This window comes from Tympanuchus pallidicinctus, unplaced genomic scaffold (assembly GCF_026119805.1).
Source record: "Tympanuchus pallidicinctus isolate F22 unplaced genomic scaffold, pur_lepc_1.0 scaffold1, whole genome shotgun sequence".
Classification (NCBI taxonomy): domain Eukaryota; kingdom Metazoa; phylum Chordata; class Aves; order Galliformes; family Phasianidae; genus Tympanuchus; species Tympanuchus pallidicinctus.
In genome coordinates this window covers 14801354-14816696 of record NW_026294618.1, presented here as the reverse complement: position 1 = coordinate 14816696, position 15343 = coordinate 14801354, and the positions used below count along the sequence as shown (strand labels likewise).

Genomic DNA, 15343 nt, shown 5'->3' with positions numbered 1-15343 from the left:
ATTTTTTGGCAGGTGATCTTCCAGTTCATATCTGCATTGTGCCCCACCTGAAATGACTTTGCAGTCTTCACTATTGTATTTCTTACCGTTGTCACTACCGTATCAGTTATTTAAATCAACAATAAAATGCTTACGTTCTTAAAGAATGAAACACAGTTTATTCTTCTGGCAATTTTGTTTTTTCCTTTACAGTATTCCTCTAGGTTTCATACGGAGTGCTTTATGTCACAAATTGCTTCAGAATACTTACTTTTTCAGCTGATTTGGGGAGGAAGTAAGTTGAGTCCACGTTACATTTATACAATGAGAGTATGGATACTTTGCTGCTGGGAGTATACTTCTGTGCTGTTCATGGATGAACACCTGAGCAGAAGCTGGGCGAAGTCCTCAGCAAGCTGCTGCTTCTCCTTGTGGTATTCAGCCATTTAGTTTCAGTCCTGTTGGTTTTTTCAGTGTCTGCTGTCACCTTAGAAGTGTGGTACCACTTTCCAGACAAACTGAACTACTCACCTGGTTTATTGTGGTGAAGGAAGATATGAAGGAAGGTTAAGACTAGTGTAATGCTAAGGGTGAGAAAAGAGAAAAAGAGGGGACAGTAAGTGCTTGCTGCACTCAAGTAGCCATTTATGTAAATCTTGTTCAGAAATGGTCTTGAAGATGTTCTTCAGCAGAAGCACGCAGGTTTGTTGGTCATTCTGCTTATTTCTGCTTGCCTTCTCATCCAGCTGAAAAAAGTTTTCCTTCCTATGTCACTTTGAACACGGATCGCTTGTCTGCTACAGTTCACTGCTTGTCCCCACAAACACTTGTACAGGAGCAGCTGGAAGGGCTAAAGGAGTTCCAAGCAAGCCTATGCTAGTTGTCTGGAAGATGTTGACCAAACTACAGCCTGAGGTTTTGTCTGCTTTGTCGCCCTCAGTCTTCTCTAGAAGTTTTCTTTCTGAATTGCATGTTTTCCATATTTATGTGAACTGACTGCCTGACCTTGCCTAGATATTCAAATTGCCAGCACCATTATGTTATGGCATTAGCTTTATGTTCTGGTGCGTAATCCTAGAGAGGCTGGGAGGTTTTGGCAAACCAAAATGATGACTTCAGTTGAAGAAGAGCTAAAATTTTCCGTTACTGAGAGTCTGTGCTTTCAGACTGAGGCAGTCATGGCCAGTGTACCTTTAGGTCTGTCTGCAGCCCTCACCACGATAGTACGAGTGGTTTGTAATTCAACCAGTGCATTTATCCTTCCTGCACTCTCCTCTTATTGAAAAAAAATACCATATTCTCCTATTTCTTTCTTTTCCACAATTAAAGTGCAAGCATTAAATAATTTATCAGCTGCACACACAAATCTGAGGCTCAGATGGGAACTGAATCTGTAACTTCAAAGTGTCTGGCCATCATCCTTCCCTTGGGCCATTAATTGTGATGCTTGTAGTTGGGGATGTTTCTTTCTTTTCCTCTCCAAGAGAGTAATTGCTCTTTGATGAAGTCATTGATGAAATTATCTTTCCTCTGTAATCAACTGGTCTGATGGGTGCTCTGCTGAGGTTATTTTAGCAATCACTTAGTATGCAATGAAGGAGTTTCCTTCTGTGTTTCCATGCAGGCAGGTGACTGTTCTGACCTTTGAGACTGCACTGTATACTGGTTCGTTTTAATTGCAGCAGTCCAAATTGCTGAGGTGAACAGTCCTGTGTGACTTTTATGGGCTTTCTTAGGGATTTTTTTCAGACCATCACACATGGTAATGTCTCTGTACTTCTACTAATACATTTCAGATGCTGACAGTAAAGGCACAGGAGGTAAAGGTTCCAATGGACGTAGCAGTACTGTCACACTGTGTGCAGTAGGAAGGCAACATCAGAATGTGTGCATTTCCATGGAATGCTGCAAAGATGTTGCCTGCTATTTGCGGTCTAAATTGATTCAGTTTAAGAATACTCCCTTAATTATGATGGATAATCCTTCTGTTTGCATTCTGTATGTTAAGATGGGTTCCTGGGGACTGACTGGTATGCATCATTTGTCTTACACAAATGATGAACAGTGAAACAACAATAGGTTGTTTTTGTTGCTGTTGCAGCTTACTGGAGCCTTTTGAATGAAAACTGGTATGAATTTTGTGCTTTCTATTTGCTGTTGTAGTGTGTGGCATGTTAAATAGCTCTTGGCATAATGTAATTTCTTGGTTTTGGTATTGTTCTTCAGTGAGGCCCAAGCTTTGGAATTCACATTTACATTTTTTTGCAGTTTTGCAAAATTTGTTTGTTTTTTAATCTGCCCGTATTTCACTTTAGTAAGCAAAATGTTTGGTTATCTCAACTTCTTCATTTCAAACGAGTTGATTATAAATGCTTGAGGATTCTGGACAGGATTTAAACTTGAATTTTATGTCGTGTCGGTAAAAGCTCTGCAGAGTGTCAAAAAAACAAGTGGTATTTTTGAGAGAGATTCAATTTATTTTGCGCAGCACAGCAGTCACAAAGTTCATATAACTGGGAAGGCAATTAATTAACTGAATTATTCAGGAAAGCTGAAATTAAGTTCCATTTTTAATATTCTGCCTGGGGAAGTAATATTGCTTGTTTCTTCAGCATCATATGTCAAAACATACGGCAGGCTGATACTATTTTAAGTAAGCTTCTTCAATAATTTAACATAAGAAGATATTGTATAAATGCGTTCATTTTGGAATATTAAACTATTAATAAACCCAGAAGGTGCTGGGTATAAATGAATCCGGTCACCATGGAAAGAGGGAAGATGTATCCTTGTGAACAAAGGGACAGAATGGGTTGTGCAGATGGGGTGGGAGCAACTGGCATGTAATTTAATAATTACAGGAATAAAATTAACTAACACAATCCTGTTGTTTGTACAGAAAGTTTCTAGGGCGCAGATTTACTGGAGGTCAGGCCAGTATTTCACATTTAGTTTGTTTTTTTTCTATTTTAGGCTCTGGATGTTGACCGAACTGTTCTCTACAAAATGAAGAAATCTGTCAAAGCTATCAATGTATCTGGTCTGGGTAAGTAGCTAACAAGTTCTGGTAAGCTGTATTGCTGAAACTGAAGGGTTGGGGAATTGTCGAAGCTGGTCTTCATAATGAAATAGAAAGTTACATGGGCAACTAAGAAAAGAAATATGTGCATTTTAAATAGCAGTCTCAAACGAGCTGCATAATGAGATCAGTAGCAATCAAATTTTGTGAGATAGCTGAACCTGCCATGCCATACTGATACGAAGTGGGGTCCTTCCCCCTCTTCAGGGCTGCCTGCTCTTTCTGCCACCCCTGCTGCTTGACAGATCTCTAGATGGGATTTTCAGCACACGGAAATTTACATAAGCCATTTCAGGTGCTCATCTAACCCCAGTTGTGTTGATTTCACTGCAAGACATGTGATCCTCCAGGACATGGGGGGGAGGCAGGGTGTGAGTGGAAATTATCCTTTTTGTCAGTGATAGGAATCTACACCAACTTAACTGCTTTTATAAACAGCCTCCTGGTGGCTCCCAGTTTTGTGCATTGAGAATTTCGTGACAAGAGAAAGCTGATGAGCTTCAATTTGTTATTGTCATGATATGTCATGATATATTGTCAGATATTTCTGACAAAGTGATAAAAATATGAAGAACTATTGCTGTGTGCATTTTCATCCTGCTCAAATCCCATGGAGTTCTATGTGTTTACTTTTGAAAAAATGAATTACACTTTTGTTTTTATGGATCAGCAACAAGAAGAAACAGCATTTTGTTCATTTCACAGAATGACAGAATCACAGAATTGTAGGGGTTGGAAGGGACCTCCAGAGATCATCAAGTCCAACCCCCCTGCCAAAGCAGGTTCCCTACAGCAGGTCACACAAGTAGGCATCCAGGCAGATCTTGAACATCTCCAGGGAAGGAGACTCCACCACCTCCCTGGGCAGCCTGTTCCAGTGATTTCTGTTCTTATCTTGCAGTTCATAGCAATTGGAGCTAAGAAAACCTATATTATATGCAAAAAAGATAGGCATGGCCATTTTGGAGAGCCACCAATATCTGACAGAACTTATGAGGACTACTATGGTGGTATAATTTGTATCAGCTAATGGAAAGGAAATTCCTTCTTGCTGAAGCCTATGAAGCTGTTATCTTCGGATGGTTGAGTATCCAGTTTAAGATTGATCTGGAGCTGTGTCATCTGTTATGTATTTGTTTGTCATGCTGTGTTCTGTTTTTTGTTTCTTGGTAATTTTTGGTTGCTAGGCTATTCTTCCTCATCATTGTATTTGTTATAGCATTGCAGCAAATCACTGCATTTTTTGCATAAAAATCAGTGCTTTGACTGATTTTTAAATTCATACTGTTCAATCTTGACAATAAACATTTGAGGGCACATCTGTTCCACCAGCACAAATACTGCTTTGCCTCTCTGGCAATGGAGATTTCTGTTGACAAAAGAAAAAACTGTAGCTCTGTATTCAAAAGAGCATGGCTACTGGTGCTTTTTTTTTTTTTTTTTTAATATAGTTTCCCTGATTATAAAACTTACCTGTTTTGTTTTCCTTACATGCGTGAATGGTAGAAACCATTAGGATCCCAATTTGTTTGTCATTCAGTTTCTTAGTAAAAAAAGAGCCTCAAACAAACATGGCTTGGGTGTTTTTTGTTTTGTTTTGGACAGAATCACACAAAGGCCTGGGTTGGAAGGAACCTCACAGCCCACCCGCCCAACCCCTGCCATGGGCTGGCTGCCCCCCACCAGCTCAGGCTGCCCAGGGCCCACCCAACCTGGCTTTGAGCAGCTGCAGGGATGGAGCACCCACAGCTCTCTGGGTAGCTGTGCCAGGGCCTCACCCCCCTCCAAGTAAAGAACTTCCTCCTAACTTCTAATTTAAATCTCTCCTCTTTTGGATTAAAGCCATTCCCCCTTGGTCCCATCATTACAAGAACATGTAAAAAGTTTGTAGAAAACCTTTTGAAGCCCATCAGAAAGAAACCTGAGGGCAAGGGAGAGTATTTTGGGTCAGGAGCTGTGGAAAAAAACCACTTCCTGCTCTTTAGATGTACTTCTGGAGTACCAGCTCAGCTCCCATATAGTGTTGCTACTGTAATGACCAGCAGCATTATGAAGATTGCTTACAACTGTTACAGAGCTGCTGGTCTGTTGACTTCTTAAAATCTGATATGTAGATCCAGAAGCAGCGGCCCAAGTTTTGTATGAAATAGAAGCCTCCTGTATAATCTGGTAAAAAGTCAGCATGGTTCTGCTGACTGCTGATTTCACAACTAACTACAGCAGTTAGCAGCAGCAGCCTTTTCACCTTGTTTTCATGCAGTGGTGGTGTTCTCTTTTTGCTATTTGAATTGTCCTGACCTCCACCCTTACTTGGGTTCAGACATGCAAAGCTAGATGCAGGAAGCAGTAAGGATGAAGAAAGTGATATGGAAATAATTAACCACACTGGGTAGCTGTGTGAATAGTGCAGTTGCAATGAGCCAAACCCTGTTTTTTGCTGTCTGTGCCAGTTTGTTCAAAGCTTCTTCAAGTGTCAGTATGTCTCAGTTCATTCAAAGCTTCTCCAGGTGTATTCATATCATACAATTGTGTTAGCTGTACAGCCTTAATTTATCCTGTAGTTCAAATAGCAAAATGTTTTGGGGAAAGGACACTGCAACATGAATCCTTTGGATATTAAATTGCTAACATACGCAAATGGGCTTGAAATTAAACCAGATCATTGCTAGTTTGAACTAACATTAATCTTCAGGGTTTCTGCTGGTTTCATGTAATGGCCAAGAAGGATTCTTTGTTCTTATTCATACATAATTTGTTTTCTAGGGTGTGGGGTTTTTATTCTTAATTCTTTTGAACCATTAGAAATATGCTGCAACTAGAATAAGAAATATGCAGTATTAACTTAATCAGGTGCCAACTTGATGTGCTTTGCCTTGTGTGCTCAAGCTTAACTCAGTCACTAAGCTCAGAAAGAGGTTTTTTGTTCCTCAGACCAGATTTATGTGCACTTTTTATGTCTGTCTACACTGGACAGTAACTGGTAAACTATGATTGAATTGCTAGTTAGATGAAGACAAGATGGAGGCCCCTCACATTTCCCTTATATTTGAATCAGAGGAGTCTGCTTTGGTGTAGATTTCATCTTGCTCCCTGGGTGGAATAACTCCTCAACACACAGAGTTCATGCTTTGAAGAGCATTAAGGTAGTGCAGCCTACAACTATATTCAGAGCATGTCATCTCCATTAAGCACCAGGACACTTCTGAGAAAGTTTTGTTTTCTTAGGAATGAACCTGATGATCATGAACCAAAACTACTCTGAGAATGCAGTCATCCCATGTTAAATGCAGACTACTAGGATTTGCTTCAGATTCCCACTGCTGGTCTGGATCAGAGAGCTAACACGGATACGGGTTGTATCCTTCCTCATCTGCAGTGTTGGTAGTCCATCTCCTAAGATGACCTGAAAATCTTTGATATATTGCCCTGTACAATAGGGATTCAGCACCGCCAGTGTTTCTGCTCCCCTCTGATTCTTTGGTCAGCACACAGCAGTTAGATTTAAAGAGCATTAACAAAAGACTATAGAAGTTTATTATAGGAGTTAGGAGTTACGTGATCCCTTGTATGTTACAGAAATATTGCATGTCTTTGTAAACAGGATTTTTGTCAGATTATTGTCTTGTTGCAGTGACACTTGCACACATTTGTACAACGTTTGGATAGAAGCACATAAAGCAAAATTAGTGAGATACTTAATACTTCCACCATAACTATTAAAATGCAATTTTTATTATTGATTGAGTAAACAATCATAGTGAGAAACGTTCTGAAAAGTTGTTTTTCTCTGCCATTCTTTTTAAGCTTGGGTGCAATTGTTATAACCTGTTGTCTGCTGACTGTATTTTCATGTTTTGCTCTTTTTGAAGCTCACGTGGAAAATGAAGAACAGTACACACAAGCACTGGAGAAATTTGGAGGCAACTGTGTTTGCAGGGATGACCCAGATTTGGGAACAGCATTTTTGAAATTTTCTGTGTTTACAAAGGAATTAACTGCACTCTTCAAAAATTTGGTAAGAATTTCTTGCATAAAAGCATGTCATCTTTTTAACGGCGCTGTAATTTCTCGGTTTCTGAATTACAGCAGCTCTTCAAGTTAATGATAGGTTGTGCTTTAGCAGTGACTGTTCTTAAGAGAAATAAATAAATAAACAAAAAAGAAAACTTGGTTTAAGGAGATGTATAGCACCTTATCCTTTCACCTTCCAAAACTCAAAAAAGCCCAAACCCAACCACGTAACTCTGCGAGCAATTCTCGTGTCTATATGCTTCCCACAACAAAGTAATATTGTTTTTAAATTGTGAAACCAGTAAAACTCAGCTTGGCTTACTTGGTTTTGATGTTGCTTTTACTTTATATTGTCACACCTTCCATTTGTACTTCTAAAGAGAAATTTTGGTGTTTCTGGAAGAGAGAGTCTGTTGCTTCTCAAGGAGGACAGTCAGGAAGAAGAAATGAAACATGTCATAAGACAATAGTATCCACTGGGGACAAGTTCTGCAACTGAAGCCAATAGGACTTAAAAATACTCTTCAGTGAGCCAGATGGGATGGAGCCAAATGGAAGAATGGGAATTTTAATTATGAATGGAGAATTTTCAGCCTCAGTTTCACATTAATCAGAAAGCACAAACAGAGCAGATTCTGATTCTCCACTCTAGTAGCCAGGGCTGTATCTGGACGAGTCCCATAATTAATTGTTGCCACAGAGCTCTTAAGCCAGGGGTGAGGAAAGGAAGATGACCCAGATTGATACAAACATTTAAAAATCTGCATCTGCTGAAATCGATGGACGTAGACAGATCAGATGCTTTTATGACTCTAGACCAAATGTCTAGTTTGCAGCCAGCTGGTCATAATCAGTTCTTTGGGGAGTGTTTCCAGCTGATGTGATTTAGGGCAGTCTCATTCGCTCCCTGATGCTGTCCTCTCGTTTTACTCAATTGTGATATCAAAGAGAGAGAATCTGGCCCCAAGTGTATTTATCTGCAGTGAAATGTATTTCATATTGGTCACATCGATTTGAATATCTCTGGCTGTACAAATAGCATCTGAGATTATGTGTCAGAAGAGAATCCTTATCAAGTGTGAATCAGTCATTTATCCTGAGTAGTTTTCCATGGAGGTAAACTGCTCAAATAGGAGGGGAAATAGAATGAGTCTGTTGATGAATACCTTCTGTTGACTAAAAAACTCCTCTATCGTACATTAGCTGCAATATGGTGACTTCATTAAACAAATGGATCTGTAAAATGCCATGTTTATGTGGTTTAAAAAAACAATCTACTAAGAGCTGCACCCTCCTCTCCAGAAAAAGAGCTGATCGTGTATTTTATTTTAAGAAGCCAAGCAATAATGTAGTTTTATCAAAGCATTTGTTGTTTCAGTAATTACTGTCTTTATGAAATATTTCTGATGTGAACAACTTTCCTTCCACAAACTTCAATGAAAAACAAAACCACAATGTTTACCTATAGGAGATGGGATACATCTTACTAAATTTATCTTAAGACAGAGCTTTTTGTCTTCTCCAAAGGGTAGCTTTTTGTCCTGTGTTCTGTTTTCCCACTATCATCTATGTATTTTTGCTTCAGTATATATATATATATATATATATAAAACACCTGAGATCATACCTAAGTCTTCACTTTCTCTCTATCTGTGGCTCTTATTTTCTCTATTTTTGAAATGTATACAATTTAGCCTGGTCTGGTGTTTGGTGACCCTGCCTGTGGCAGAGGGGTTGAAACTAGATGATCACTGTGGTCCTTTTCAACCCAGGCCGTTCTATGATTCTTAGTGCATGTGGACATGGCAGTTTATTGTTGGTTGGTTGGTTTTGTGTTTTTTTTTAGTATTGCTGTAGGATAGGCATCTTCTTTCTTAAAAAGAGATGTCTGGTGAACAGTAGGTCTAATGATCTGCTCTTTCGTAATGCACTTCATATTGTTGATTTTAGATTTAAATTTTATTTTCTCCCAACTAGCAAGGGAAAAGGGAAAAAATAGAGGAACAGGATGGACCTTGAATATGGTGTCTTTTAAATGCTTTTTTTTTTTTTTTTTCAGGAAGACAGTTCCTTCTGATCATAAATATGTATTTAAAAAAATAGAAACTTATCATTATTGCTTGAAAATACCACATTTATTTATAAGAATTACAAAATTATGAAACAACTGTAAAACAATTTCAGTGATTTTGGTGACTTTGCTTGTTGCAACTACTAGAATGATTTCTTTGTGACTGAGGTTACTTCAAAAACCTGTTTAGAAGTTTGCTGATGTAGGTCTGATTTTCCAAGAGATTAAAAGGATATTGACTAGCACAAAGAGACCTACATACTGGGTGAAAATAACATTAGGTATTTTTGTTTGTTTGTTTTAATAATCATAGCCATACATGGAACAACCCCCATGCTTTCTCACACTGTTGTGAGATAACAAGCTCTGAATACCTTAAGCACATAGGCATTGAAAAACATTCTCCTTCTAGAGTGTTCCCAGATAGCATCCAACATCCTTTGGTTGAAAGTAGTTTTGTTGGAAATGTGGCTAGTGATGCACAACTTGCTGCTGTTAAGAAAAAACACAGGAAGATGTTATTTAGGTAGACCTGCCCCTGAAGTTTCATAGGGCTCTGAATTTCCCCAGAAGATTTTTAGCTGAAGCAAGTGGGGAATGTGCAGGGAAGTGAGAGGACATGTTCAGACTGGAACAGATGCCAAAGCTATTAACACTGGCAAAGCTTTAAGGCTACTGTCAAGTTTTGCTTTGTCGTGTACTTTGATTTTGCTTCTCAAAGCTGATGTGTTCTGTCAGCTCTCGGTCTGGGTGGCATTTAGAGCTGTGGCTGTAAAGTGCTTCTGCGAAGAGATTTTCTTTTCGACTTGTCTTCAGTAAGATAAAGGAAAGACATAATAAAGTTGCTCTACTTTTAACAAGGTTTTAAAGTTACTCTTTCCTCTAGTATTTTTAAGGGTTTCTCAAAAGACTGCTGTTTCACAGACCTATCAAGACATTAATGTTTTAAACTACTTCATTGGTATCTGAAATAGTTTTTGTTACAATTAAAGTAATCAACTGCAAACTACTGAAGTTCATGTCTTGGAATTGCTTGAGTTTTTATGTGTTTTGCTTTGCTCTTTTTTTTTTTTTTAGAAGAAGAAGAAGAAGAAGAAGTAGAGTTCCTCAAATTTCAAATGATTTCTGAAAATTCTTGAGAGAAAAAAAGAAAAGCTCATTGCATGTCAAGTCCTTGTAGCTACTCACTTCTGCCTAATGCACTGATCAATTTATGATATATTCTGCAGTATTTTTTACCACAGCTTCAATACTAAATTATACATCTTCCTTGAACTTCCTTTGAATTAGAATTGTGTTTGAGATCAGTCAATTAAGAAGTCTTTTTTAATAGTGAAATACAGGGAAAAAAATGGAAGCTTTTTTGCTGTGTTAGAGCTAGCACAGTAGCTTTTGTGGCACATACAGTATTGCTTCTTGGTCTTTTTTCTGATGGTAACTGAGAGGACTGGAATCTGCCTGCTTCACTGCGTATAAGGTAGCTGGAAGGAAGAGATTCAGTGTGAGAAATTTTTTTATTAATAGTTTTCAATTAGGAGAAATGGAAGAACAGTGGTGGCATTTTCCTAAACATATTCGTTTTAATTCATGTGAGAAGAGAGATTTGCTTAGATGTAGAAGATAACCAATAAGAAAACAGAAGGACATATATTTCTGTACTGCATAATGAACTTACAGATTTTTGTGTCCAGAATTTTCTCTTCTGGATAATGGGTCAGTACAGAGTTTTAAAAATATATTTGGTGTCTGAAGCTTTACAAATGTGCATAGTTTAGTAGAAGAATTCATTTAAATTAAGTACATGAAGAACCTATGGATCCAAACCTATATATGGGTTTGGAGTATTATATGTGAAGATTAAAGATTGATGATTAAAGATCATCATGAGGCAATTCCAGTTCAATAAATCAGCTTCATCAGTGGCCCAACTTAAATGCCTCTGTGTAAATTCATATAGCATGGGAATAAACAAGAAGAGTTAGAGACCTGCACACATGTGCAGGGCCATGATTTTGTTGGCACCATGGAGATGTGGGATGGCTCCCATGACCAGAGTGCTGGAATAGAAGAATACAGTCACCTCAGGAATGATAGAGAAAGGAGATAAAGAGGGCATGTTACCGTGTATGTCAGTGACCAGCTGGAGTGCATGGAGCTCTGCCTGGGAATGGATGAGCTGCTGACCAAGAGCTTGTGGGTCAGGGTTAAAGGATGAGCTGGGACAGGTGACATTATAGTGGGGCTTCTGCTGCAGGCCATCCAACCAGGAAGATGGAGCAGATGAGGGCTTCTGCAGGGACAGGAGCAGCCTCGTGTTCTCAAGCCCTGGTCCTTGTGGGGAACTTCACCCTCCCCAGTTTATGTTGTAGAGACAACACAGTAGGACATAAGCAATCCAGGAGGTTCCTGGAGTGTATTAATGGTAGCTTCCTTCTCCAAGTGATAAAGGGGCCAACAAGTAGAGATTCTCTACTTGACTTTGTTCCCATCATCAAGTAGGAACTGATGGGGAACATGGAACTTGAGGGCATCCTTGGCTGCAGTGACAATGACATGGTGGAGTTTGAGATCCTTATGGCAGAGAGGAGGGTGCACAGCAAGCTCACTTCAGGAGAGCAGGCTTTGGCCTTTTCAGGGATCTAGTTGGTTAGAGTCCTGTGTGTCTAAGTGTCCTGGCAGATGAAGTTCCTAAGCTGCTATCCAAAGGCTAGTCTCTCTTATCTCTATACCTGATAAAATCACAGCAGTCTTCCTAGAAACTATGATATTGCACATGGAAAAGAAGGAGGTGACAGCCTCCTTAATGAAGATGGCTTCACTAAGGATGAATAATGCCTGACAAATCTGATGGTCTTTTGTGATGGGCTTTCAACGTTGGTGGATAAAGGAGTTGCAATTATGTGATGTCATCTACTTGGATTTGCACAGAATATTTGACACCATCCCACATGGCATCGTTGTCTCTAAATTGGAGAGACATGAATTTAATGAAGGGGCTAGTTGGTGGATTGGATGATTGCACTCAAAGAGTCGTGGTCAGTGACTCAATGTGAACATGAAGATGAGTGATATTCCTCAGGGATCCCTACTGGGACCAGTGCAGTGTAACATCTTTACTGGTGACATGGATGGTGGGATTGAGTGCACTCATCAGTGAGTTTGCTGATGACACTGAGCCGTGTGGTGTTGTCAGTGAACTGGAGGGAAGGGATTGTTATCCAGAGGGACCTTGGGGGGCATGAGAGATGATAATATTCTAGATCATGAGAAATAAATAAAGAAAAATACAAAGTGAGGACTGTTTCCATTTTCATCCTTTTTAAAAGTTATCTTTAGGAACTACTGAACACAGAATTACCCAGAAGGTCTACATGGATTCAGATGATCAGAAAGTACTGTAAACTTGTGTCTGAAACAGGAAAGAGATGTTAAGGCTTGCTTTTGCAATAAGTATAAAAGTACAGAAATTGCAATAGACCTCTTTGTTGTAGGTGCTAGGAAAAGCAAGATGTAATAACTCCTCTTAATATGGCATAGGTTCAGCTCTGTCTGGAATGTTATCTTTATTTCTTTGCCAAAAAAGTATTGATCCAAGTGGAAAAAAATTCTGAGGACAGTAAGAAAAAAATTGATTGGGGCTTAAATAGGTTGTTTTCTGAAGGAAGCTTAGAAGAATGGGTTTGGCTCAGCAATAACTGTGTGCTTGCAGAAGGGGAACTTAATAAAATGCGTGTAAATGGGCTCTGGCCGTGAAAAATATTAGATGAGGTGGCCCAAAGGAAGCAGTGGAAGCTTCCCTCTTAGATGTTTTAACCTAGGTTAGAGAATGTACAGTTGGGAATTCTCCGCTGGCAAGAAGCATGGGCTGAAATAACTTCAAGTCTCTCCTTGCTTTTAGAGTTATGCACTTTATGCTTTTAAGAATATACTAAAAAAAATGTATTTTCTGTTATGTTATACCTGTAGTTCCTAATCAAGGAAGTTCCAGTCTGTAATTTGTCTACTGGTGATGGTATTGTGCTCATTGCCAGTAGTACGCGGCATGACGTTACCTGCTGTAGGGAACCTGCTATGCAGGACGGTTGGAATAGATGATCTCAAGAGGTTCTTTCCTACAGTTCTGTGGTCCACATTTGTTATGATATGTGAGGATGTTTACATAGCCATCAGAATGAGCAGCTCCATGTGGGCGTTTAGTGTTGGGCAGTCACTGCTTCACTGGAGTCCCATTTCTTGTGGTGTGACACCAGTGATTGCTGTGCCACCAAGTCAGCCTGTCCCAGTTCTGGGACGCGTGATCATGTTGCAGGCAGGGCTGGGAGCAAAGGCACCATTGTGTCCTGGTGTGAGAGCCAGGCGTGGTGAAAAGTCCAAAGTTTTTGTTAACGTGATTTTCCAAAAGCCTATGGTTTGATGCCAGAAGCATCTCTTCTGCCTTCCTGGGTTTTCAGTCACTCCATGCTCATGTTGATTGATCCTGTCCTACTCAAATCACTGGAAAAACTATTGAAAATTATTCAGTGCAATAGTACTTGCCTTAAAAAAGGAAAATAATTACGAGTCAGCAAGCAAAATTGTCACTTGTAAACACTTGAGTTCACTGGTGGTTGAGAAAGCCCGGAGCTTCTTAATACAGGGAATGCATCTAGAATTTGGTGACAGCTGTGAGTCATGTCGTAGGTTCTTCAAGTGTCTGAGTTTTAGTTTAATCAAAATCACTCTGTGCTAAGAAAGCTCCTTGAGAAGTAGTGAAAAAGTTTTTAGTTTCTTTTTTCGTTTCCTTTTTTTGTTTGTTTTGTTTTGGATTTAAAGCAGTTCTAAAAAAAAAAAAAAAGTCTAATTAAAGTAAATAGGAGCTGGCAAATGAAGAACTTCAGTGTTTAGCCATAGACTCTTAAGCTCCTTGAAAATCTTTCTGCTTAACAAATGTTGGTTTGCCTGTTGCCTCTGCCATCACTTCTGGCAGCCATGAGTTCGTTTATTTTTACATTCTCCCTCCTGCCATTTATTCTTCTCCTCCTCTGAGCTTTCTCCAACTTATGACGTTTTAATTTATTATCCTGTCTGTCATCTTATCTTGGTGGAAGCTGTCAGAAGAAAACTGCAAGTGTGCCAAAGCAGCAGTGTTGGAAGTAGAAACCAGGTCAACTATTTCTTTGCTTTGCTTTTCTTCTAATACATTTTTTTCCCCTAAACATGTGGAACTTGCTTGTGTTCCTCTGACAGAGAATTACTTTAATTTCTTTGAAGCTTTCATGCACTTTTGTTCATGTCTCTTTTTAAAAAATATTTTAAAACATAAATAGCTGTATACATTTTAGCTCTATGGACACACATAGTAGGAGCTGCAGCATATTTGTGCTTCTCTGTGTTTGAAAAATGAGTCTGTTTTTTTGATAGTTCAGCTTAAACTTCTCAAGAAAAAGGGAAAAAATATAAGATCATTCTTGTGTATCCTGCTTTGCTGATTTATAAATATGAACAAGTATGAACAAGCCTAACTAGGCTAATAATGACAAATTCATGCATTATGTATGCTTACTTTTGCTGCAAGTAAATCAGGAACATAGGGGATACAGTGGACTGATAATAACTTGCAGGTGGTAGCACACAAAATTGATTTGAACAGGCAAACGTTCTCCCTACACTAAAAATATATATTCTAATTCTTCTGGACTATTGTATTTAGGAGCGTGAGTTCATGCCCCATTAACTGAATCACTAGGGGATATCCAGGACTGTTTTGAAAGCTGATGGTTGGTTGTATGAATATGTCTCCAAATAACTGAGGGTCTGCCATTTTTATGACTTAAGGAAGAAAACGCTTGTCTTGAATTTGCTGTTGAGAAACACCTCACTCCTGCTTTCTTCTTGGTTATGTGGATTTGAACAATGTTTAAATGAAGGCTGTGAAGGCATTGATCTTTAGGCTAGACTTTTTACTACAGTGTAGTGATAAGGTAGAATAACACAGTAGAACACCTTGCATAGGATGAGATCTTACATGAAGCCTTTCTATTTCTCCTCTCGGATAGACATTCTCAGTCTTTTTGTAGAAGTTTTTATTTTTTACCTAAGTTTTGTGTGATTTAAGTGATTTAATATAAGGTTCACTTATATTTTATAAAGTTCTATTTTATTAACTGTAGACACTGTTATGTTGGTATGTAGGTGTTGTAGTGCTGCAGAGAACTTAGAAGGGG

The 15343-nt window shown here is 38.9% G+C and overlaps 1 protein-coding gene across 3 annotated transcripts in view; it reads left to right on the top strand.

The window, feature by feature from the left end:
• Positions 1–15343, top strand: part of ASAP2 (ArfGAP with SH3 domain, ankyrin repeat and PH domain 2) — an 89838-nt gene that overhangs the window by 20828 nt on the left and 53667 nt on the right. For all 3 annotated transcript variants that reach the window (XM_052698451.1, XM_052698460.1, XM_052698442.1), the window contains exons 2-3: positions 2953–3025; positions 6928–7073. In XM_052698451.1, the coding sequence (XP_052554411.1) occupies positions 2953–3025; positions 6928–7073 (219 nt within the window). The remainder of the gene's footprint in view (positions 1–2952; positions 3026–6927; positions 7074–15343) is intronic.